This window comes from Fundulus heteroclitus, chromosome 8 (genome assembly GCF_011125445.2).
Source record: "Fundulus heteroclitus isolate FHET01 chromosome 8, MU-UCD_Fhet_4.1, whole genome shotgun sequence".
NCBI lineage: Eukaryota > Metazoa > Chordata > Actinopteri > Cyprinodontiformes > Fundulidae > Fundulus > Fundulus heteroclitus.
The window spans coordinates 28675697-28696497 of NC_046368.1; the positions used below are offsets into that span (position 1 = coordinate 28675697).

A 20801-nucleotide genomic window follows, 5' to 3' on the forward strand; every position below is an offset into this window, starting at 1 on the left:
TTTAGAACATTTAGTCACTTTCCATTATAGGATACTGGTTGCTTTTGTTCCTTTAAGAAAACTACTCCTATTGGTTTTAGAACCGGTCAGTAATGTAACCCGTATAAAGCGTGGAGGCGCATGGACACCTGCTGTAAGTAGTAGAAGCAATACCTGCCCTCCAAAGTTTCATCACGATACGCAAATAACGCAGAGAGTCGGCCTGTGCAACGCGCCTATTCTTTTAAACCGGTCCGGTTATACAAGGCGACATGGAGTGGGCAGAAGGATGAGGTGGTGTAGCTGCCCCCACAGCTCCACATCCAGTCTGGTGTCAGGGCCGCAGAGGGGGAGTGGGAAGAGTTAACTTTCGTTGCTATGCGGAGCACATAGCTGTATTATGCAAGCGTCTAAAGAGCAGACAGAGAGAAAGGAAGTGCATTACAGAATGCTGAGCTCAGGGCTTTGGCTCGGGGCCAGTTCTAACACTCCTACATGTGCACACTCACACTCAGCTGAGGGCATACCGATTTTTCCAGTGGCACAGCGGCCTCCTTCCTCCTCCCGAGTCACTGTCTCTTTTTTTTTTTTTTCTGTTACGTCAGAGGTTCAGCTGTGGGCCAGGCAAGACCGGGGCGGGGCGACGGTGCTGAGGGCGCAGTGTTTTGTCTGTGCGCGCGCACAGCAAAGACAGGATGTGGACCCGGTGGTTGTGTAGAGTGCGGTCCGGTACGTGTGCTCGGCAGGAAAAGCAGCTGTAAGAACCGAAACCGTGTTTCTTCTCCATTTCTACGCGGGTTCCACTCTCCGTTTGGTTCTGGCTCGGCGCCTTTGCTGCGCTGCCGCTCCACATGTGCAGATAAAACGCCTACTCGGGTTTACAGCTGGATGGATATGTGTCAGCTGTGTGGCGAGCGTCGCACAGGAGATGTGAGCCAAGTGGAAATCCGACCTCGCGGCTGATGTTCCACTGCAGGTCCTTAAGCACATTTGCATATGTGTGTCTTTTTTTTATTTATTACAGAGAATAAATAAAGTCACCCCTGAAAGAATTTTGCAATGATCAGCCGACTGACGCTTGCAAAAATACGGCATCATAAATAGAAGCGGTCACAAATAGTAGAAGCTGCCGTATGGAAGTATGTGACCCTCTGCAAGAACTATAGATAGGATCACACATGACGATGATTATCACTGGGTTAGCTGAGGAGCGGTGAGCTAATCACTGCTGCACTGATGTGTCCAATTCAGTGCGTAGGCCTGTTGCGCCATGCTAAAGGTTTCATAGCTCTTTAGACGCTTCCCCTTTTGTAATCTTATATTATAACCACAAAATTCGATGTCTTTTAGTGGGACCTGATGTGATAGACCAACACAAAGTGGAGCAAAATTGGCAAGTGGGAGGAAGATGATGCACGGTGTTCAAATTTCTTACAAGTAAAAATGTGAGAAGTGTTTGTATTCAACCCTCTTGAGTCAATATTTTGTAGAACTGCCTTTCGCTGCAATTAAAGCAGTTTTTATAGTGCTTTGGGGAGGGGGGGGGGTATGCCACTGCCAGCTTTGTTGCCTTGAGACGGAAATTGCTGCGTGTTCGTTTTTGCAAAATAGGTCAAGTTCAGTCAGATAGGATGGCGAGCATCTGTGAGCGTCAAGTTTCAAGTTTAGCCTCCGATTCTTGATCGGATGTTTAGTCCGGACTTTGACTGGGCCGTATTGTTGTTCTTTTGGAACAGTCTGGAAGTCTCTAAATCCCACTGCCCTGTATTATCCCCATCCATGTTTACTTCAACTCTGAACAGAGAAGCTGGTTTAGTTAGTATGGTTACCGTGTTCCCTGTCTGCGTGACTCGTGAGAAAGAGCAAACAGAACCCATTGGTTTTTTTTTTTTTTTCAATGTCTTTCTTCTTGCTACTCTTCAATTGAGATCGAATTTATGGAATGCACAACCAATAGGACGAGTTCTCCCACCTGAGCATTGGATCTCTGCAGCTCATCCAGAGTTGTCATGAGCTCCTCGGCTGCTTCCCTGATTAATGATTTCCTCTCCTGACCTGTTACTTTAGGCGTGGAAGGCCACGTCTTGGAGACCCTGCCGTTCTAGGACAACGGCAATAAGGATGTGGCGCCCGGTCTAGAAGGAGAACGTTTTTTATTTTTATTTTTTTGGTGAATGTACAGCTGAACACGGTATCTATAACAGCAACATAGTTTATGGAGAGTTTTTGTGGTGTTCTACAACCTAGGGACAGTTCAGATTTCTAGACTGCAGAGGTCATTTTTGTTACGTTATGAGCATCAAGTGTCCTACCTGCTCGAAATCCCAGATGCTCTAATTGCCAAAGTCTTGACTTTTATGAAATGGTGATTAGTTTTAGAGATGCAGAGTGTGCAGCAAGTTACTCCCAGAAACAAGATATAAAAAGCTGAGGTATCTATAGATAAACACTCTCTATATGGAGGTTTAGTATTCTCATGAGTAATGCTGTAAGAGCAGCTTGTATTAGTTTCACATACTGTAGCCACAGCAGAGGTTCTATACGAACTCGCTGGTGAGAACCAGCACTCCTGTTATTTAAACCTCCCCCATAGACTGATTTGACAGAAGGTCGAGTCTTTGACGCATTTTTTTTCCATTTTCTTTGGCTCAGGCAGCCACCTAATAAAGCCGCCTGTCAGCTGTCACAGTCTGGCATCGTAGCTCATCAGCCTCTCGTTTGGCCGCTGTACGCGCTTTTCAGCCCGGATGACAGCGGGAGGCGAGAAGCACATCGCGCTCCTGTGATTCACGACCAAACAAGCGACTGTTTAGCCTGAGTGTGTGTGTGTGTGTGTGTGTGTGTGTGTCTGTTGGGCTGAACAAACTTGTTCCTTTTCACCGTGCAGTGAACCTGAAACAGGACGGACTGAGTGTGGACGATAAACTCTTACTTTGGCTATCACCAAGCCTCTGAGACCATCTGTTCTCCCTGTTAACCCACTAACCCTGTCAGATTGTCTGTTCCAGGGCAGTTTTGCTTATAAAAGTGCTCGTTGTATTACTGTCCTCTGCCAACGCATGTCCATCTGCTGTGTCTTTCCAAGCTTCACGTTTCAATCTAATTTCCACTTGTGGCTTGGTTGAAATGGAAACCGGTGCCCTGGTCATGTTTACAGTACTTTTTTTCCTTTTTCTTTTTTTTTGTCATCAGCTTTTATGTTCCTGTCTGAAACTAAAATATCCCTGACTGGAGAAATGACTTTAACCCCGTCTCCATATAAATGTTTTTCACAAACACCGCTATAGGTTGTGTTTGGAGAGGGCCATAGGTTGACGGTTTAATAGCAGGACTTTGTGCCTGTGGTGAAATGATCCTGTCAGAGCTAACGGAGCGTGGAGGTGATTAGAGGAAGGTAAGCATAGGAGGTGTTGTGAAAGGGAAATGAAAAGGAAATGAGAATGTCTACATCTCTGTGACGCCCTTTCACCTGGCCAACGCTTCTCTGAGCAAATGACATGGAGGTTAACCATGGAGTGAGGACATGATCGGTGAATAAAGAAACAACATATTATCAATGTGTGTGGTGAATCTGAATCTGATTGGCTCTACAAATTCCCCAGATTTTATTTTAGAAGTTCATTCATTATACACTTATCACACTATTGAATATCTGCCTGGCATTTCAGTTGAGTAGGAGGATGCATAGTTTTAAATAAATATCGACCAGACCCATATCCTTATGTATTTGACAATGTTGCTTAACTAGCTTGATCCCCAACTAAATTATGTTGCAACAGATTTTTGAGTGCCATTCCAAAAATGTCCTGGAGCTCCATGTCTCTCAGATGCCTTATAATTCGCAATGGCCTAATAACATACCCCTCTCATGCTACATTATGCAGACGCTTTGTCTATGCTGAAGATGATTTAACTCACCTCTGGATGCTAAGTGCTTGGAATATTTCCACCTTATACTCTCTGACTACTTTGACCACTTGGGGCAACTCATTAACTTTTTATATTGCATTGAACCTTTACCTTCAGATCAAAGATAAAAAAAATAAATAAATAGATCAGGATTAACTACCCCACTCCATTGCAGCAATACTTTATATAGTGATGTTTACACTCTTCTACACTGCCATTTTTCAGTCTGTTATAACACATGTTCTTTTAAATGCCTCTTTATCTGGTATCTTTCATTTTGTGCTTCCTTTAACTTTATTTAAAAAAAGAAAAGAATCAAAGATCCTGAAAATGGCTAAGGTTGAGTCTTCTTCACTCAGTAATGATATACATACCAAAAAGTGTTCATGTCAACCCAGCCTGGTAGCATTCATCTAGAAAGATCATTTTGCGTTTCGGACTAACTTTTTACCAGCTAAAAATTAGCGGAACAGATGTAACAAGAAATCAGCCGGGGACCAGAACTGGCTAACTGCAGTGCCCCGTTATACTTATCTGGATGTTTGCATTTTTGAGTCCCAGCCACCGCTGAAAGACAAAAACCTTTATTTAATTTCTAAATGGTTGATGGTTTCTCTGCAGGTTTTCACCTCAGCGGGACGGTTCGGGAGCCGGCCACGTCCTCCGAGCCAGAGCTGCTGTGCAACGTGAGCGTCAGCTTCGACCGCTGCAAAATCACATCGGTGACCTGCAGCTGCGGCAACAAGGACATCTTTTACTGCGCCCACGTGGTGGCGCTCTCACTGTACCGAGTACGGAAGCCCGAGCAGGTCAAACTGCGGCTGCCCATCTCAGAGACGTTGTTCCAAATGAACAGAGATCAGCTGCAGAAGTTTGTTCAGTACCTGATCACGGTGCATCACACGGACGTGCTGCCGACGGCGCAGAAGCTGGCCGATGAAATATTGTCGCAGAACTCCGAGATCAACCAGGTGCACGGTGAGTGGGCGGGGTGGGGGAAGGCGGTTTCAGGTTAAAGAACCAGCTGAACTTCAGCATGCATACAGTGCAGGCAAGAACAAACACAACCTAAAGTGTATGCAGGTATATGTGTTTATATTTGTACTGTTTTGTACCAGTCGGGGCAGAAGGTTGACATTTTAAGAGAAGAAAAAGGAAAACTAAACAAGTAAACCTGCATTTGTCTTTCTGTAGCGACAGAATGTGCTGAACATCTTATATAATTGTCACAGAAGCCCTGTGCCTAAAACGATTTTCTAAACAGATAAATTAGGTTGGGTTTTTGTTCTAAATTGTTAATAACATCATGATGTATCTCAGTCGTACTGTTCTTGCAACAATAACTGTTTAGCAACTTGAATCTAATGGCTTTATAGACTGAAAATGAAAGTGTCTTTTAAGTTTGTTGCTTCCTGATTGTTCTGCTGCACACTTCTGTTTAGGATTCAGACTACTTTGACTTTCTCTGCGGATCATGGTCGAACCTTTTTACAGGGCTTAATTCTCCCAAGGGATGCTTGTTAAGTGTTCCAAAAGTTGCTCTTCTGGCCTGGTTATAGTCATGCTATTGATCAGTGTTTCAGCTGACCCAGCAGACATTAATGCATTCATTCTACAGAGTGTGCCTCTGGACTGCTTGATCGGAGCCCATTCACGTGTACCGCTCCATTAGAAACGGCTATTTAAAGAAGTTTTAAAGCCAGTCAATAGTTCACATCTCCTAAGATTTCTGTTTAATTTAGTAGATAACGGTCAACCGTCTTATTTAACTTGTACTCTTGAGTCAGAATTTCACATTTCTAAAATGCATTTTTTTTGAAAAGGTGAAGAACAATCCTACTTGGGAAGCCTCCAGTTTTTCACCAATCCTAATCTCATAATGCAATATAGCTGCCCCGTGCTTAAAGCAAACTGAAAGCTGCAGAAATAAGCTTTTTCTTTGCACTTCTAATGGTTTGTATGTCACTTGAGTCACACAGACATGGATGTACTGTATAGATCTATTTGTGAGCATGTTCCTTTTGTGTTTGCATGCATAAAACGCAGAACAATTCATTCTCAGCCTGAACAGCTAAGTAAGAGCAGTGTGTCAGGTCACTGAAAACATCCATTGGCATTCTTCCTTCCAACTTGTTAAGTTGGCAGTAATGTTATTCTCAGGTCAGAGTTAGGACTTCTAAGGTAAATGGAAATCATTTCTTCCTCTGCCAAATGTTAAAAATAAATGGATCAAGCACTTGAGAAAGCTTAGCTCCTGTCTGTTTTTTTGTTTTTTTCTTCACTCACGGTAGGAGCTCCAGATCCAACGGCGGGGGCGAGCGTGGATGACGAGAACTGTTGGCATCTGGATGAGGAGCAAGTGCAGGAACAGGTCAAGCTCTTTCTCTCCCAGGGCGGGTACCATGGCTCGGGAAAGCAGCTCAACTTACTGTTCAGCAAGGTACAAACCTTCCAACCGTATCGAGCATCCCCTCTGTGTTGCTGCTGTCGTTGCGTTTATTTGTCAGATAGAGTTACAGAAATGAGGGATACCACAAGGATGTGTGCTGGTATCTTTGTCATTCTTAGCTTTTTCTTTAAAGTGTAATATAGGTTTCTATGCAGACGACGATACTCTGTACTTCTTTGTTAAATTTCATTAGGGATTAAACATTTGTTTTTTATAGGCAGTGAGTTCATCTTATTTAACTATTTTCTTATACTAAGTGTCCATATTTGTATTTAATTGTACATATTTTAGTTCTTTTATTACTTACATTTTTTTCTCCTATAGTCTAATGATGAGTCAATGCAGCAAAATATTAATCTTATGTACAAATTCTAGTGTATGTTTTTGAACGACAGTAGACTGGCTATTCTTTTTTAAATAAGACTGTAATCTGGTATAATTTTTTTGGTGACCCAACCAGTCGTTACATCAATACTCGACCGAATTACATTTTTATCTGGAGGTTGATGATTTCACCTCTGTTAGCTGAAGCCATGGAGATTCTTCATTTCCTTACATGTATACCTTTTTGATTTCAAGTCTGTTTCTTTCCAAAATCGGATTTCTCTGAATAAAACGCAGACGATATGCTCACAGGTAACCCTAACTCTTGTGTGCCCTCCAGGTGCGAGAGATGCTGATGATGAGGGACTCCAACGGAGCTCGCATGTTAACGCTGATCACGGAGCAGTTCATGGGTGACCCCAGGCTGGCGCTGTGGAGGCAACAGGGGACCACCATGACTGACAAGTACAGGCAGCTGTGGGACGAACTAGGTACACTAGCTGTTTCCATCCAATTCTCATGCGAATTTTGAGTGAACTTTTAAAAATATCGCAAAAAAGAATGCACATGATTTATTTGTTTGTAGCTAATTAAGCAGGAGACGTACAGCGTAACGTCGTCATACATTGACGTTGGCTGTAATAAACAGGGAGTAGTTGTTGCTAATTAGCACGGACCACAGTTTAGAAATGGAGCGAGGCTTTAATGAACATGCCGTGTTTTGTTTTTATTTATGTTTCTTTACGGATGAGACTGAGAAATACTCGAGGCTCTTCGTCGGTCCAAACGTACCTGTCGTTGCTTCCAGACCAGCTTTCGAGCGTTATGGGAATAGCCATAAAAACGGCGGCGGCAGAAACAGCTGATCAGTCATGTGAGGGGAAACGTTCGCTACGTCGGAACTGATTCCACAAATGTCTTCATCTCCCCTTTAGCACATTTACTGTTTTTTCAGGAAAGTGAAAAACCACCTCAAGCGAGCGTAAAATAATTAAGAATTAATTCGAATTTTGACGTTTCTATCAACTCCTAATGTGATACTTCAAAATGCACGTTTAAAAACAAACGTTGATTTAAAGCGCAACTAGTGATGAAATGCAGGCACGCCCAGATATCGAGGCTGGAAATTAGCTGCTTGAAAATGATTCTGCAATACAGCATCACTAATGGATTTATTAGGACACGTGAATCTGTGTTTTACTATGGTTGATACTTAAAAAGCCATTACTTTCCTGCACCATTTTAAAACTGCTCTAATGTCCATTTGAAGGTACACTTGCAATGATATGTTTCGTATGGTTTATAAACATAAGGTTCTATAAGCTTCTTCTGTGTGCCTTGAGGCCTTGGAGCAGTAATCCTCTGAACTAACAAGATGATGCATTACAAGCTGCATTAATTGGATAAGAAGGGTCAGACTCATGCTTTCCTTACTGGATGGGTTTCAGTAGGAAATGTAAACTAGCATGTACATTGTATGAGTTTTATCTCAGGAAGAAAGTGAGCTTTTGAATGGATTTTGAAAATGTCATGTTACTGAGTATTCTGGATGTCCTCAGCAACAAAACATCATCTTCTTATCGTTTGTTTCCAGATTTGATGACAGTCCATGTGAGACTCAGAGCAGTCTGAATGAAGTTGATTTTTCTCCTAATTTCAATAGTGACCATAGAGGATTACATTTACATTTTTGAAGTTGGAGCTATTATGGGTTATCAGAATCAACTTTATTTTACTTTGGTTCCACTTTGCTCTATGAGGACATTTTGAATCTAAACATATAAGGGAAGTAAGTTTATGTACACAAGGTTTTTTTCAAAAGAGAAAGACAGAGTGCAAAACTCGAACATTTTTGCTCCAGAAAATAGTTATCTTCAGCCGACAGGTTTACACCAGTTCCCCCGCCTGGTTAACGGAGTCCGTTTAAAAAATAAAAATAAAAATCGGTCTTTGACAGAAACTGACAGCACCCTCTTCACAGCAGCTTCTCCTCCAGAGAGCCCTCATGCCGCCCGGCTTACAGGAAGCGCTGGTGGCAGAGGCTGTCACCTGTTCCTGGTAGAAAAGTGGGCGAACGCTTGTGTAAAAACTCAACACTTCACCGTTATTGCGCTTCACATGGTTCCAGTCATCTCCTGATTGCTCGCCGCTCTTCTCAGTTCGCCTCCTTCCTTGTGTGACTCTTAGAAACCCTTTCTCTGTTTTTTTTTTTTTGTCACCCGTGTCGGCTCCTTTGTCTCCTGAATTGTCTTTGCTGCACAGAGGACGAAGCGCCGCTGTCTCCCCATCTTCCCCTTCATCCTCTTGGCCTCTTGCCTCATCTCACCTGTTTCCTTTTCTCATCCGTCATCCTTTATTTATTCCTTAATGTATTCATGTCTGCCCCCCCCCCCTGCTTTAGGCTCTTTTGCAATCACTGCTTACAACGAAGCCTCATCAGTCTTTTGTAAACGTTATCGTGTCATTGATTGCTTTCATATGATTATATGAATAAAGAGGTTAATAATTCTCTCATTTCACACTCAGATCTTTTCTCTTCCTTTCTTTTGCAATTGATTAGACAAAGCAACACAGCACATATCTGCAGGATGCACCTTTAGCCCAAAGCAGCAATGTCACTCTGATATCAATACGATAACATTGCTTTTTACCACTCTGTGTCGCTATCTTTGCCTTTTTTTATTTGGCTTTATGCTGATAAGTTGTTTTATTTACCAAATATTCTGTAGCAGTTTGCGTTCCCGGGGAAGGGCGCAGCCTAACTTTGCAGAATCTGCGTTGAAGGAGCTGGAAGGAAACGTCAGAGCAGTCTGCCGCGTGTTTGGCGGCGCGTCTCCAGGCGGCGTGTGTGTGTGTGTGTGTGTGTGTGACCTGTGGCCGTGTGTGTGTGTGCAGGCGCCCTGTGGATGTGCATCGTGCTGAACCCTCACTGCAAAGCCGAGCAGAAGGCCGCGTGGCTCCGGCAGCTCCGCAGGTGGAACGGCGTGGACGTGTGTCCCCTGGAGGACGGCAACCACGGCAGCGAGCTGATCAATCTGACCAACGCGCTGCCCCAGGGCCCCGCCGGCAATCCAGGTGAGGCGACGCTTCGCGTGCAGCGGATGCAGAGGACGTGGCCGTCCTTTTGTCTTATCTCCACCCTCTCGCTCACATGCCGCCTTATCAGCCCGCTCCCTCGTGCGGCGTCTCCTCCCTCCCTTCCTTCTGCTGCTGTAGTAACGCCGTCTTCACCCTCCCCCTCTCTTTTAATCAAGTCTCCCTGCTTCAATCTCAGTGCCTGCAAGCCTTATTACCCTTTCAGCGTGGCTAATAGAATGAGCCTAATAACACAGTGGAGGTGCTGCCGCTTTCTCTGCCTTTTTCTTATTTCACTTGCCTCCACTAAATCAGAGAAAGTCTTTTTTCTCTGCGTTCGTATGAAGAAAAGAGGGTTATTTTTTTTTTTATTACCGCCTATGTTCTTATCCAGTCTGTGTCATATTGACATTTTACAACTGTGTTCCTATAATGTCTTTGAAATGCAAACAGGACATAGGTACAGCGCGTTGTGGCGGTATAGAAAGCCATTGAACGTTCTCCCTTTTGGCCACGTTACAACCACAAATTCATTGTATTTTGTCGGATCTGATTGACTGACACATGGTGGCGCTTAAGCATGGAGAGGATGAAGAATGACGCGTGATTTTTCTTTTTTTTTTTGTAGCAAGGAAACTAAAAAGTAGGATGTGCATTTGTGTTCAGTTTCCACCAAGGTGACACTATATAAATAAACGTTTCATGCCCTGCCTAGAAAGAGCTTGTGGTGCATTTACAGCTCAGACGCGAGTCTTGAGGAGTATAACTCTAGTTGCTTGTTTTGCCCATTTTTGCTAAATAGCTCAAACTCAGTGGGAAGGAATGAGGAGCACCAGTCACTTTTTACACTGCAAAAAGGGAACTAAAAGTAGGTCAAATCCTCTTGAAATTAGCGTATTTTTCTTTGATTTGAGCTGGTAGATCATTCTATCTGCCAGTGGAATAAGATTTTTGTACTTAAAATAAGAACAATTCATCTCTATCATCTTAATTCAAGTGCAGGATATCTAATTATCCTATTTTAGGGCTGGAAATTCTCATTCCATTGGCAAATAGTCTTATTTAGCTGCTCAAATCAAGGAAAAATATACTAATTTTAAGGAAATTTTACTTACTTTAAGTTCCCTTTTTGCAGTGTAAGTCTTGCCACAGTTACTCTGCTGGGCCATTAAATGCAGAAATGTACTTTGCATGCATATTAGCAAACTGCACTATTACCTATGGCTGTTTGGGTCTTAACGCTTCCTGTTGGCACTTTCAGGGCCAATTTCTTGCAAACTTGTGTTATGAAGTCGGTTTAAATAAAGGATCTACTTTGAAAGGCACGTTGTATGGGCGTTACTAAAGTTCCTGTTCTGGCTGAAGGCCCTTAACCCCTTTTCTAATTTCATGTTCCGCAGACTCTCTGACGCGGCCTCATCGGACCGTCTTCACGCGAGCCATCGAGGCCTGCGACCTGCACTGGCAGGACCCCCACCTGCAGCACATCATCACCGAGGACCACTACAACAACTACTGTTACCACGACAACCTCGACAGCTCCCTCTTTGACTCCAGAGGGTGGCCCCTGTGGCACGGTGAGGGGAGCCGCGGATCTTCCTTAAAACGGGGTAAAGATTAAAAGAGGAAGACGCAGAAACTAAAAATGCCTTCTCCTCACCGACTGCAGAACACGTCCCCACGGCGTGCGCCCGAGTGGACGCCCTGCGGTCACACGGCTACCCCAAAGAGGCTCTCAGGCTGGCCATCGCCATCGTCAACACGCTGCGGAGACAACAGCAGAAGCAGCTGGAGCTGTTCCGCTGCCATAAAAAAGGTCGGTTTGCCTTCCAGCCATGCGGCTCTTGATTGCTAAAGGTTGTTCTCTGGACCCCGTTGGAGGCAAAACATGCGGCTCGAATGAAAATCAAAGTCCTGCTGGTGTGTTTGGTTGGCGTCAGCGGAGGTCAGCTGGAGGACATGAAAGAAATGTTGTTGTTTTTTAAAACGTAAGATTTACAGAGTTATCAGCAGCACCTCAATACTCGGCAAGCTGCAATGTTGCATTTGTGATTTTACGCCACTTAAAAAGTAAAAGTTGCCTATTTGTGAAGGTAAAAGAAACTGGTACATTTTTTCACAAATAAAAACCTGGTAAGTTTGGCGTGAATTATGTAGTTTAGCCTCCTTTACTCTGACACCCCTGAATAAAATCCAGTGCCTAGGTGCTGAAGCTGCAGCTGGATCTTTTAGAACTCAATCATTTGTATGTTCAGCCTCTCTCTCTGGTCTCAGTTATGTCGCCGCCAACTCTGGACTCTTTGGTCTCCTTCTGACTTTTCTAAGCTGTCCAAACTGAGTAGCAATCAGAACACGTAGATTATACACGATTATGATCAGGCGGTGTGTTTTCCTCGGCGTAATGCTGCGATAACACAGCTGTCTGGGCTCATGTTCCCTCAGAGCTGCTCCACAGAGGCGTAACATCCGTCACCAACCTGGAGGGCTGGGTGGGCCACCCTCTGGACCCCATTGGGACTCTGTTCGCCACCCTCATGGAGACGGGACGGGGGAGGGATAATGGCGCCGCCCTCGACTTCTCAGGTAGGTCCACAGAGATTAACGGTAAAGATATTCAATGCTTCTTTCTTTATATCCAGATGGCAAAACAGTGGAAGTCCTCATGTCATCTTTGACTGTTGATATCTCCTCACCAGCTTATTTAGATCTAATAGGCAGAATTTGATCGCACTTCTTGTTTGGCAAACCGAGTGAGCACGAGACGTCAGCGAGGTTTGCAAATGAAGAGTTCCTCCAGTCTTGGAAGTCTTGTGGCAGGTGGTTTTAAAAAAAAAACAACACACACACAACCAAAACTGCAAAGTACGAAATCCTGCACACGCAGAAGTCTCACTCTCTGCTGTGTGCATGTACAGTTTCTCTTCTAAAAGCCGTCTGAACCTTTTGTGCTTCCCTGCTGATACTGCAAATGTGTGTTTAGCATTCTTCCCCCAGTAGCACCTTCCACTCTGAAGATTGTTGTGGTTAGCGCGATCAGAGCTTACAGTAGGAATGACATGTGAACCGATCAGAAAAAAGGCAGCTTTTTTCTGATCGGTTCGACTTCTCGGTCCATTTGCACTGAAAACAAATTAGAAAATGACAAGAAATTCCGCCTCTTTAAGAGCCCTGTCAAGAAATGTGGTCCACGACTCCTCCGTGTTGCTGTAACGGCTACATCTACAGTTGGCGGACTCGAGCTGCTTTCCTTCACTGCAGATCCAGAGCACACCGTCGCGCTGCAGCGAATGCGCCTTTGCTGTCAGGGCTGCAGGGCCTCGGGTCGTAATCAGCAGAGATGACACAGACGTGCTGATTGGCCTGCAGTCATCCTCCAATAACGGCTCATGAATAAGAAATGTGGCAGGAAAAACACTCCAATTAAAAGCCATTAATTATGCAGGGGGCTCAGCCAGACGAATTTCAACATGCCACAGCCAGACAGGACGTCACACCAGCCCTCCGCTGGCTTCTCTGGTATAAGGTACAATTAATTCAGAAAGCCCCCCCTCTCCACTCAAGGTCCCCTTTGATTTAATGGCCGGTTTAGAGTCTGTCTCCACACGGTAAAACGTTGTTTTTTTCCCCCCTCTTATTCATGTCAAATTGAAACATAGGATGCTTTTGGAAGAAGACGTAAAATCTCTCATTTATTAAATTCTTTGAACATTTCGTAGAGGGCTCTCAAGTCCATCACGTCTCTACAGGCCTTGAACGCTCGATCTGGATAGTTTGGATATGCTGTCAGAATGGTCATGCAGTGTCTTAAGTCTTCAAATTTATGGTTGTATGTTGGCTTTCCCTCTAAATAGCATTTAAAGGAGTTTGTCCCTCGCTGACTTACTTCCTTACTTGTCAGCATCCTCCAATAAATTTCAGAAAGGGAAAAATGTGGAGAAAAAAAACAGTGAAGGACTTGGGAGGCTGAGAAGCCCACTGACTGCATTTGATAGAGCTGCATAGATGGGAAAAATAATGGCAGAATCAGGATTTTTCATCACTTCCTTCCAGGTCACATGGTGCATCAATGAAATAGAATATCACTGAAAAGTTAGGTATATTAGCAGTTCAATTCAAAAGTTTAAATATTATTAGGAGTTGGCGTACATGGCTGGATCTGGATCTGGTCCATTCATTTATTTTTTGTAATTTTTTAATGACTAAGACACACAGCTAATAAAAACCAATATGTCAGGTTCTCAGTTTCTTTTCTGGCTCATGCTTATTGCGTAAGAAAATCTGTGATTTTTCATGGAGGTCTACAGAGTCATGGGGAAGAGTGCTGACTTGACACCCTAAGCCAAAAAAAAGTCATCGATGATTAAGCTGGCTGTTCAGACTGCTTTATCCAAGCATGGTAATGGAGAGCGGAGCGGAAGAAAAAAGTAGGGTTGAAAAAGCAGAAGTGCAATTAACAAGAATAGTGATTCTTGAGGGGATTTTGCTCCATATTAGCAAAACATGATATTGCTATATTGTCTGATGTTGGCACTCCACTAAAGACCATTGTTGACAGCTGTCTTCTTACCTTCATCTTGCTCCACAGCTTTCTATTAATAACGAGAGATCAGTTTTTTTTTTACCGAGTTGTTTTTTTTAACAAAACCTTATTTAACACTCCTAGAAACAATTACCGTCACCATTACTTCCGTAAACGGTGCGCTGCCGTGTGACATCTTCTGTAATCTGCGCTTGCGGGCCGCTTTGCGGTCTTGAGCCGTTCAGGCAGAAGTATGATTTGCGTACGCATTTAATAGCAGTATGAACGGCCACGTCAAAATATTTCCGATTTCAGCAAAAAAAAAACAAAACATCGGAATTGAGCATTGAGACGTGCAGTGTGAACGTAGCCTTTGATATGTATTCACTTCAACACACCTGAATCATGGAAATGGTTCAATTGCAGGATTCTGAACTCGACTGTGTGAAATGAACTGATTCACCGGCCAAGTTGGCCAGTAGACGTAAAAATCAATCGGCCAAGCATATTTTTTACTGGCCAAAGTAAGTCTGACTGAGTCCTGCTAAATACCTCTGCATAATCCCGCTACGTAATTAGCCTGAGCTAAATGCTAGTTGTTAGCAAACGGACATGACGTAGTTGCTGCCGTTCTCCTGTCACATGTGCGAGTGTTTGTGTGTGTTTGTTGTCATATGAGCAGGCAGCAGAGGAACATAAAGAAGCCTCGACACAAATGACAGAAAAACACAACTTATCTGGTACAAACATTTATTCGCCGCATGGCAGCTTCTGAAATTTACTCAGCAATCAGAAAGTTTACTCGCATTTGGCATCTGGCGAGTTTTGATTTCAGACCTTGATCTCATATACTGAGATTTTAGCCTTTTCACAGTCCAGTTACTTCAGTTTACCAGTGTGTGTGTGTGTGTATATATATATATATATATATATATATATATATATATATATATATATATATATATATATAACATACATACATACATACATACATATTAATTACTGAGTAGATGGGTTAAAAAACAAATCTATAATCAGTTTAGAATAAAAACCTGTAACATGTTGAAGACTCAGCTGTATCCAAACCATTGTTGGAGTCCTTTTGTGTGGACATAACTGTAGAGCTTTTCAATTAAAGCCGTTGTTTTCGCCTGTGCAAGTGTTTATGAGAGGGCCTTTTCTTCAGGGACCGTCAGCTCCCCCGGGACGAACGGTGAGGTCTGCCTAGACATCATTAAACCTCTAAAACACATGATTACTGATCCCAGGAGGACATGCACGGGGGGAAAAAAAGGAACACGCGAATGAATGAGAGGATCAATAGATTTATCAATACTCGGCTCAATGCACATCCCAGAGGGGACATTTGTGTTTTGCTAAGTCACCCTTCTCACTCCCCCTCCTCCCTCCTCTCCCCCGTCAGGCTCTTCGGGCTCGTGCCGGAGGACGGAGAATCCCGTTTGTACGCCTCTGCCTTTCCTGGAGGACGGCGAGACGTTCGTGTCGCTGGCTGTGGAGACGGCTCTGATTGGTTTAGGGCAGCAGAGGGTGATGCCAGACGGCCTTTACGCCCAGGAGAAGGTGTGTCGCAACGAGGAGCAGCTACTGGCCAAGCTCCAGGAAGTGGACTTGGACGACACGCTGGTGAAGATCCTCCGGAAGCAGGCCACATTACTGCTAGAGGGTCAGTGAAACAGTTGCAGCATCTGCTGTCCTTGTGCATTTCATTTCCTTTTAACACATATGTGTGTGTCAAGTGAGTAATGTGCTGAATATTCCTAAATTATTGCAACAGCAGTAAGTGGTGGTACGAGAATGGACTCAACATGTGTCAGTTTGTCCGACTAGTTGCTTGTTTCAGGGTTGAAAAGCTGCAACTCCTGTTTCAGAGAATATGTTTAATAAATTTGTCATTGCTAACTTATATTTTTAGAACTGCATTTCTGTCATTGACTAATCTGTCACCTAACCTAGGGGATAATTTACAGGGACTGCATGCTAATACTCAGCAGATGCATGAATCGTCTTTTTCGCTGTCTAACCTTATTTGGGTTCATTTATTTGAGTTTTTAGATCTCGGTGTTGGGTGCTTTTGGAAAGGCAGACATTTCCTGAGCAGTTCAGCTAAAATAAAACGCATAGGAGCATCTAGTTCAAAAACCACACAAAAACAATGAGGTGCTTCTTAAACAGTGCTACAGAGAAAGTTAGAGATGTCCCTAGAAATAGGCTGGCGAATGGAATCGGGTGGTTTTTTCCCACCTTCTGTGGCTCAGAGTGGCAGCCAGCTGGCTGACAACTGAATTTTCAATAACTGAATGCACCATACATGGTGTTGCCGGCAGACTTGAGGATGGGATGTATAGGATGCTAAAGCCAGTTTGATCATTCAATTCAATTCGATTCAATTCAATTTTATTTATATAGCGCCAATTCATGATACGTGTTATCTCAAGGCACTTTACAAAGTCAAATGTCCTATATAAGGAAAACCAGTTAATTGCATCAAAGTCCCGACAAGCAGCATTCACTCCTGGAGAAGCGTAGAGCCACAGGGAGAGTCGTCTGCATCGTCCATGGCTTTGCTGCAATCCCTCATACTGAGCAAGCATGGAGCGACAGTGGGAAGAAAAACTCCACATTAACAGGAAGGAAAAACCTCCAGCAGAACCGGGCTCAGTATGAACGGTCATCTGCCTCGACCGACTGGGGTTACAGAAGACAGAGCAGAGACACAACAAGAGAAACGAAAAGCACAGAAGCACACATTGATCTAGTAATCTGTTCAACATTAGATGGTAATAGCGGGTGATCTGTCTTCTCTGGATGATGTCACAGCTAACAGAACGCCAGACCAGGTGTACCTACTATGAAGAAAAAGAGAGAGAACAAAAAGTTAAAAGCAGAAATGACAACACGTAATGCATAATTGGAGAACAGTAGGAGAACTCAGTAGAGTGAGAAAATTAGACCCTGATGTCCTCCAGCAGCCTAATCCTATAGCAGCACAACTATAGAGATAGCTCAGGGTAACATGAGCCACTCTAACTATAAGCTTTGTCAAAAAGGAAAGTTTTAAGATTAGTCTTAAAAGTAGACAGGGTGTCTGCCTCACGGACCAAAACTGGGAGTTGGTTCCACAGGAGAGGAGCCTGATAGCTAAAGGATCTGCCTCCCATTCTACTTTTAGAGACTCTAGGAACCAGCAGCAGACCTGCAGTCTGAGAGCTAAGTGCTCTGTTAGGAACATACGGGGTAATCAGAGCTCTGATATATGATGGAGCTTGATTATTAAGGGCTTTATACGTTAGAAGAAGAATTTTAAATTCTATTCTTGATTTAACAGGAAGCCAATGAAGGGAAGCTAAAATTGGAGAAATATGACTGTATTCACTTTGTTTACAGACATTGGGTTTTACAGGAGCTGTTTTCTTACATGTCTGACGTCCCTTCTGCCTCTAGAATCCAGGGTTGAGGAGTGATCAGGGCAGGAGAGCTAGAAAAAAACACTGCCATTGTTGTTCTTATATCTTATTGCATTATAGTTCTTAAAGAGATATTCTGACAGGTGCCTCTCGAGGAAATTGCATCCTGTCACTGATCCCACATTTAAATGTATTTAGGTTCTATTTATGTATGTAAATGTATGTAGATTACAACAAGGAGGGAATTGCTTTGGGTCCTGACAGACCAGAGCCCAGAACGTCAGTCATCCTGACTGTGTGGGGGGGGGGGGGGGAAATACCGCCTGCTGAAAGCTCGTACTAATGTTGATGCTGAAGAACTGGCTTCTGTAATCCACAGCAGGGCATGAAAACCAATCCTATCATTTTTGGATTTAGAAAGACCATTCCTGAGGGGGATACTTTGTGACACAGATATTACTTTTAGTTCTAAAGGGGAGCCCAGATTTCGTAGGAACGGGGAGCTTTCTGCTTGCAAGTATTTTTCTTTTTGTCTGATCACCTCTCCTCCTGCTATGTTCGTGGTAGAGAGAGAGGACAGCTGCAAAAGAGCCCTTTATGGTCTACCCTGCAACTGCAAATAAACAAAAATGGAGCAAACTGCTTTGTTAACTTTGCCTCAATGAGCGTGTTGTTGACATGGAAACCTGGAAAGTGCAGAAAGTAGACCTGTAAATATAAACCAACATGTAAGGGGCCTCTTTGTGCAGACATTTTTTTTTGTCAATTGAAACTTTTTATGACATAATACCTTTAATTTACCTCTGCATGTTTAAGACTGTAAGAGTAATCCTTCATTGACCTGCTGAAGTGAAGTGTCACCCTGGCATTGGTCCCATGTGACCGGCTTCCTGTTGGGTTAATCGGTCTCTCCAAGTCGCCCATCAGTGTGAGGGTGTGTGAGCGCATGTGATGGACTGAGGACCTGTCCTGGTTGTTTGTCCCGCCTCTCGCCCACTGACCGCTGGAGATGGGCACCAGCCCCCTCCCTGGACCCTGCACGGATAAGCGAGTATAGACAATAGATGGATGAATGAATAGAAAATGCTATAGTTTCTAGTTGCAACGCTAATCTAGGCTCAGTCATGATGTGCTGCACACATATGAGCATGTTATCAGCCTTTTCTATCATGTTCTTTGGTTCTTTTCACCCAGTGTGAACCGCCGGCTTTTTGTGCTTTAACGGCGTGTTCTGTCAGCGTGTGCAGGGCTGAATGGCCTCTGTGCGCTACAGCGTGCACTCAGTGCTCCCCATGTTCGTTCATTTACGCTCTGAGTGTTTGCGACGCTCGACTCACACGTGAAAGTATTGTTTTCTTTGTCGGCCCGGCTGCTGACATTGTGCGTCTGCCTGTGTGCAGTTAGGGGCTAAAAAAAGCTTGTGGCTCGTCATGGTTCAAGGCTCCTTTGCCCCCAATCCCACTAATGATGGAGACGGTCAGCCCCATGCAGGAGGCGTGGTTATCCCTGGTTGGCTGTGATTACGAGGGGGACGCCCACAGGTGGTCCCTGCTAGTATATTACTGAGGGAAGGCTTGAAATGGAGGGCATTTTATTTACTTTTAGACAATGGGTGATAAAGGAAGTGTCTGTTTTGGTCAAAAACACAAGTCCCACTAACTAGTGCGGTGTGTCGACCCCAAGCTTGACCTTGTTTCCGGTCGTAACACAGTGCAAAGGCAGGTGAAGTTAAACAAGAACCACACTGTTGCTTGCTTGTGTTAACTTAAACAGTGTTGGTTAAAAAAAAAAGAAAAGAAAAGGAAGTGCACCCCTTTTCAATTATAGGGCTTTATGTGTCAGGACATGCTACAAATCAGGTAGTCTTTACCAGGTTCCAAAACTATTTACATCTAAGCTTGAGCGTGCAAAAGCACACAAGTGTTTTGTTAAAACAAATCAATCCAAAATGAATTGACCCATAATCCAATAGCTTTCAGGGCCGCCTTTAGCAGCGATACATGGTTCCCACACGTCTGAAACGGAAGTGGTCCACACCCCTAAACTGCCATGTTGGTAGGAAACGCGATGCTAGGCTAGGTAACGCTAGGCAACCACGATCATCCCGGCTTGAAGACAAACAAATATAAAGTATTTTGATACTCTTGACCAAGAGAACGATACATCCACAAAACGCCGCTGTCAGGATCGGCCCGTATGAGCTAGAGAACTGAAAAACATCAGGCGACGCGGACAAGCTGCCTCCGCTAGCTCACTGCGGCGTAGTTAATTACTTGGTGACCACGGAGAGTGCCTACACACAAAACAAATAGACGGTTCTAGCGTCCGACAGTGTTACAGTTTTAATACACCATGTTTGCCGAACTGCCTGCCTGGTCGGAACATCCTTCCTCACAACACGGAATGATTCTAAGCTTTGTAAAAAATAAAATAAAATTTTAAATAAAAATCAATGCTCCTCGGCAGTCAAATTTAGTCGTTTCTAAAGAGATTCTGCCTCCCAACATGGCGGTTAGCGACAGAGTGGCCGGATATCAGACCTCTGCATACCTTGACAGTCGTTTTCTGCATGACTTCATCAGCACTTCACATTAATATGAAGGAAGTTCGGCTCCCCTCTTCTTTTCAACATCACTTTAATGTTGGGCCGACTCGTCCTGTGATGACAGACAGGTTAAAGTATCTTAATTGACAGATGAGTTCATGGTTGACTCAGTGACTGTGAAAGTTGCCCAGGTCTTGTGGTTTCAGAAGGAGCCCAAACCATCACCCCTCCACCACCGTTCTCTATAGTTGGTATGAGGCGTTGCTGCTGATACGCAGTTCTTGGTGCTGTGGATCTGGGCCAAACAGCTCTCCTCTGGCCTCCTCTCCAGTGAACACCGTTCCAAACGTCCTGCATGTTCAGCAGCAGCAAAGCTGCAAGCCGAGGTCAGGCTGGTACGTTCCTTTCAGAGAAAAGTGGAAACGGGGAACTTGTACAAACAGACCATACTCCTCCCATCTTTATCCAATTGAACAAACTTTTCAGTTTGTTCCTCTAGGTTTCCAAGGGAACTTTAGGAGCTTTCAGCGTTAGTCCTGGGTAGATATCAGCGTTCTTCCGTCTTTGAGCCATAGA

General features: G+C 44.0%; 1 protein-coding gene across 1 annotated transcript in view; it reads left to right on the forward strand.

Annotated features, from left to right (window-relative positions):
* Positions 1 to 20801, forward strand: part of zswim6 (zinc finger, SWIM-type containing 6) — a 60565-nt gene that overhangs the window by 25470 nt on the left and 14294 nt on the right. Inside the window, exons 2-9 of the mRNA XM_012869657.3 lie at positions 4510 to 4866; positions 6180 to 6328; positions 7002 to 7152; positions 9557 to 9736; positions 11137 to 11313; positions 11406 to 11552; positions 12179 to 12319; positions 15679 to 15939. Coding sequence (XP_012725111.2) covers positions 4510 to 4866; positions 6180 to 6328; positions 7002 to 7152; positions 9557 to 9736; positions 11137 to 11313; positions 11406 to 11552; positions 12179 to 12319; positions 15679 to 15939 — 1563 coding nt within the window. The remainder of the gene's footprint in view (positions 1 to 4509; positions 4867 to 6179; positions 6329 to 7001; positions 7153 to 9556; positions 9737 to 11136; positions 11314 to 11405; positions 11553 to 12178; positions 12320 to 15678; positions 15940 to 20801) is intronic.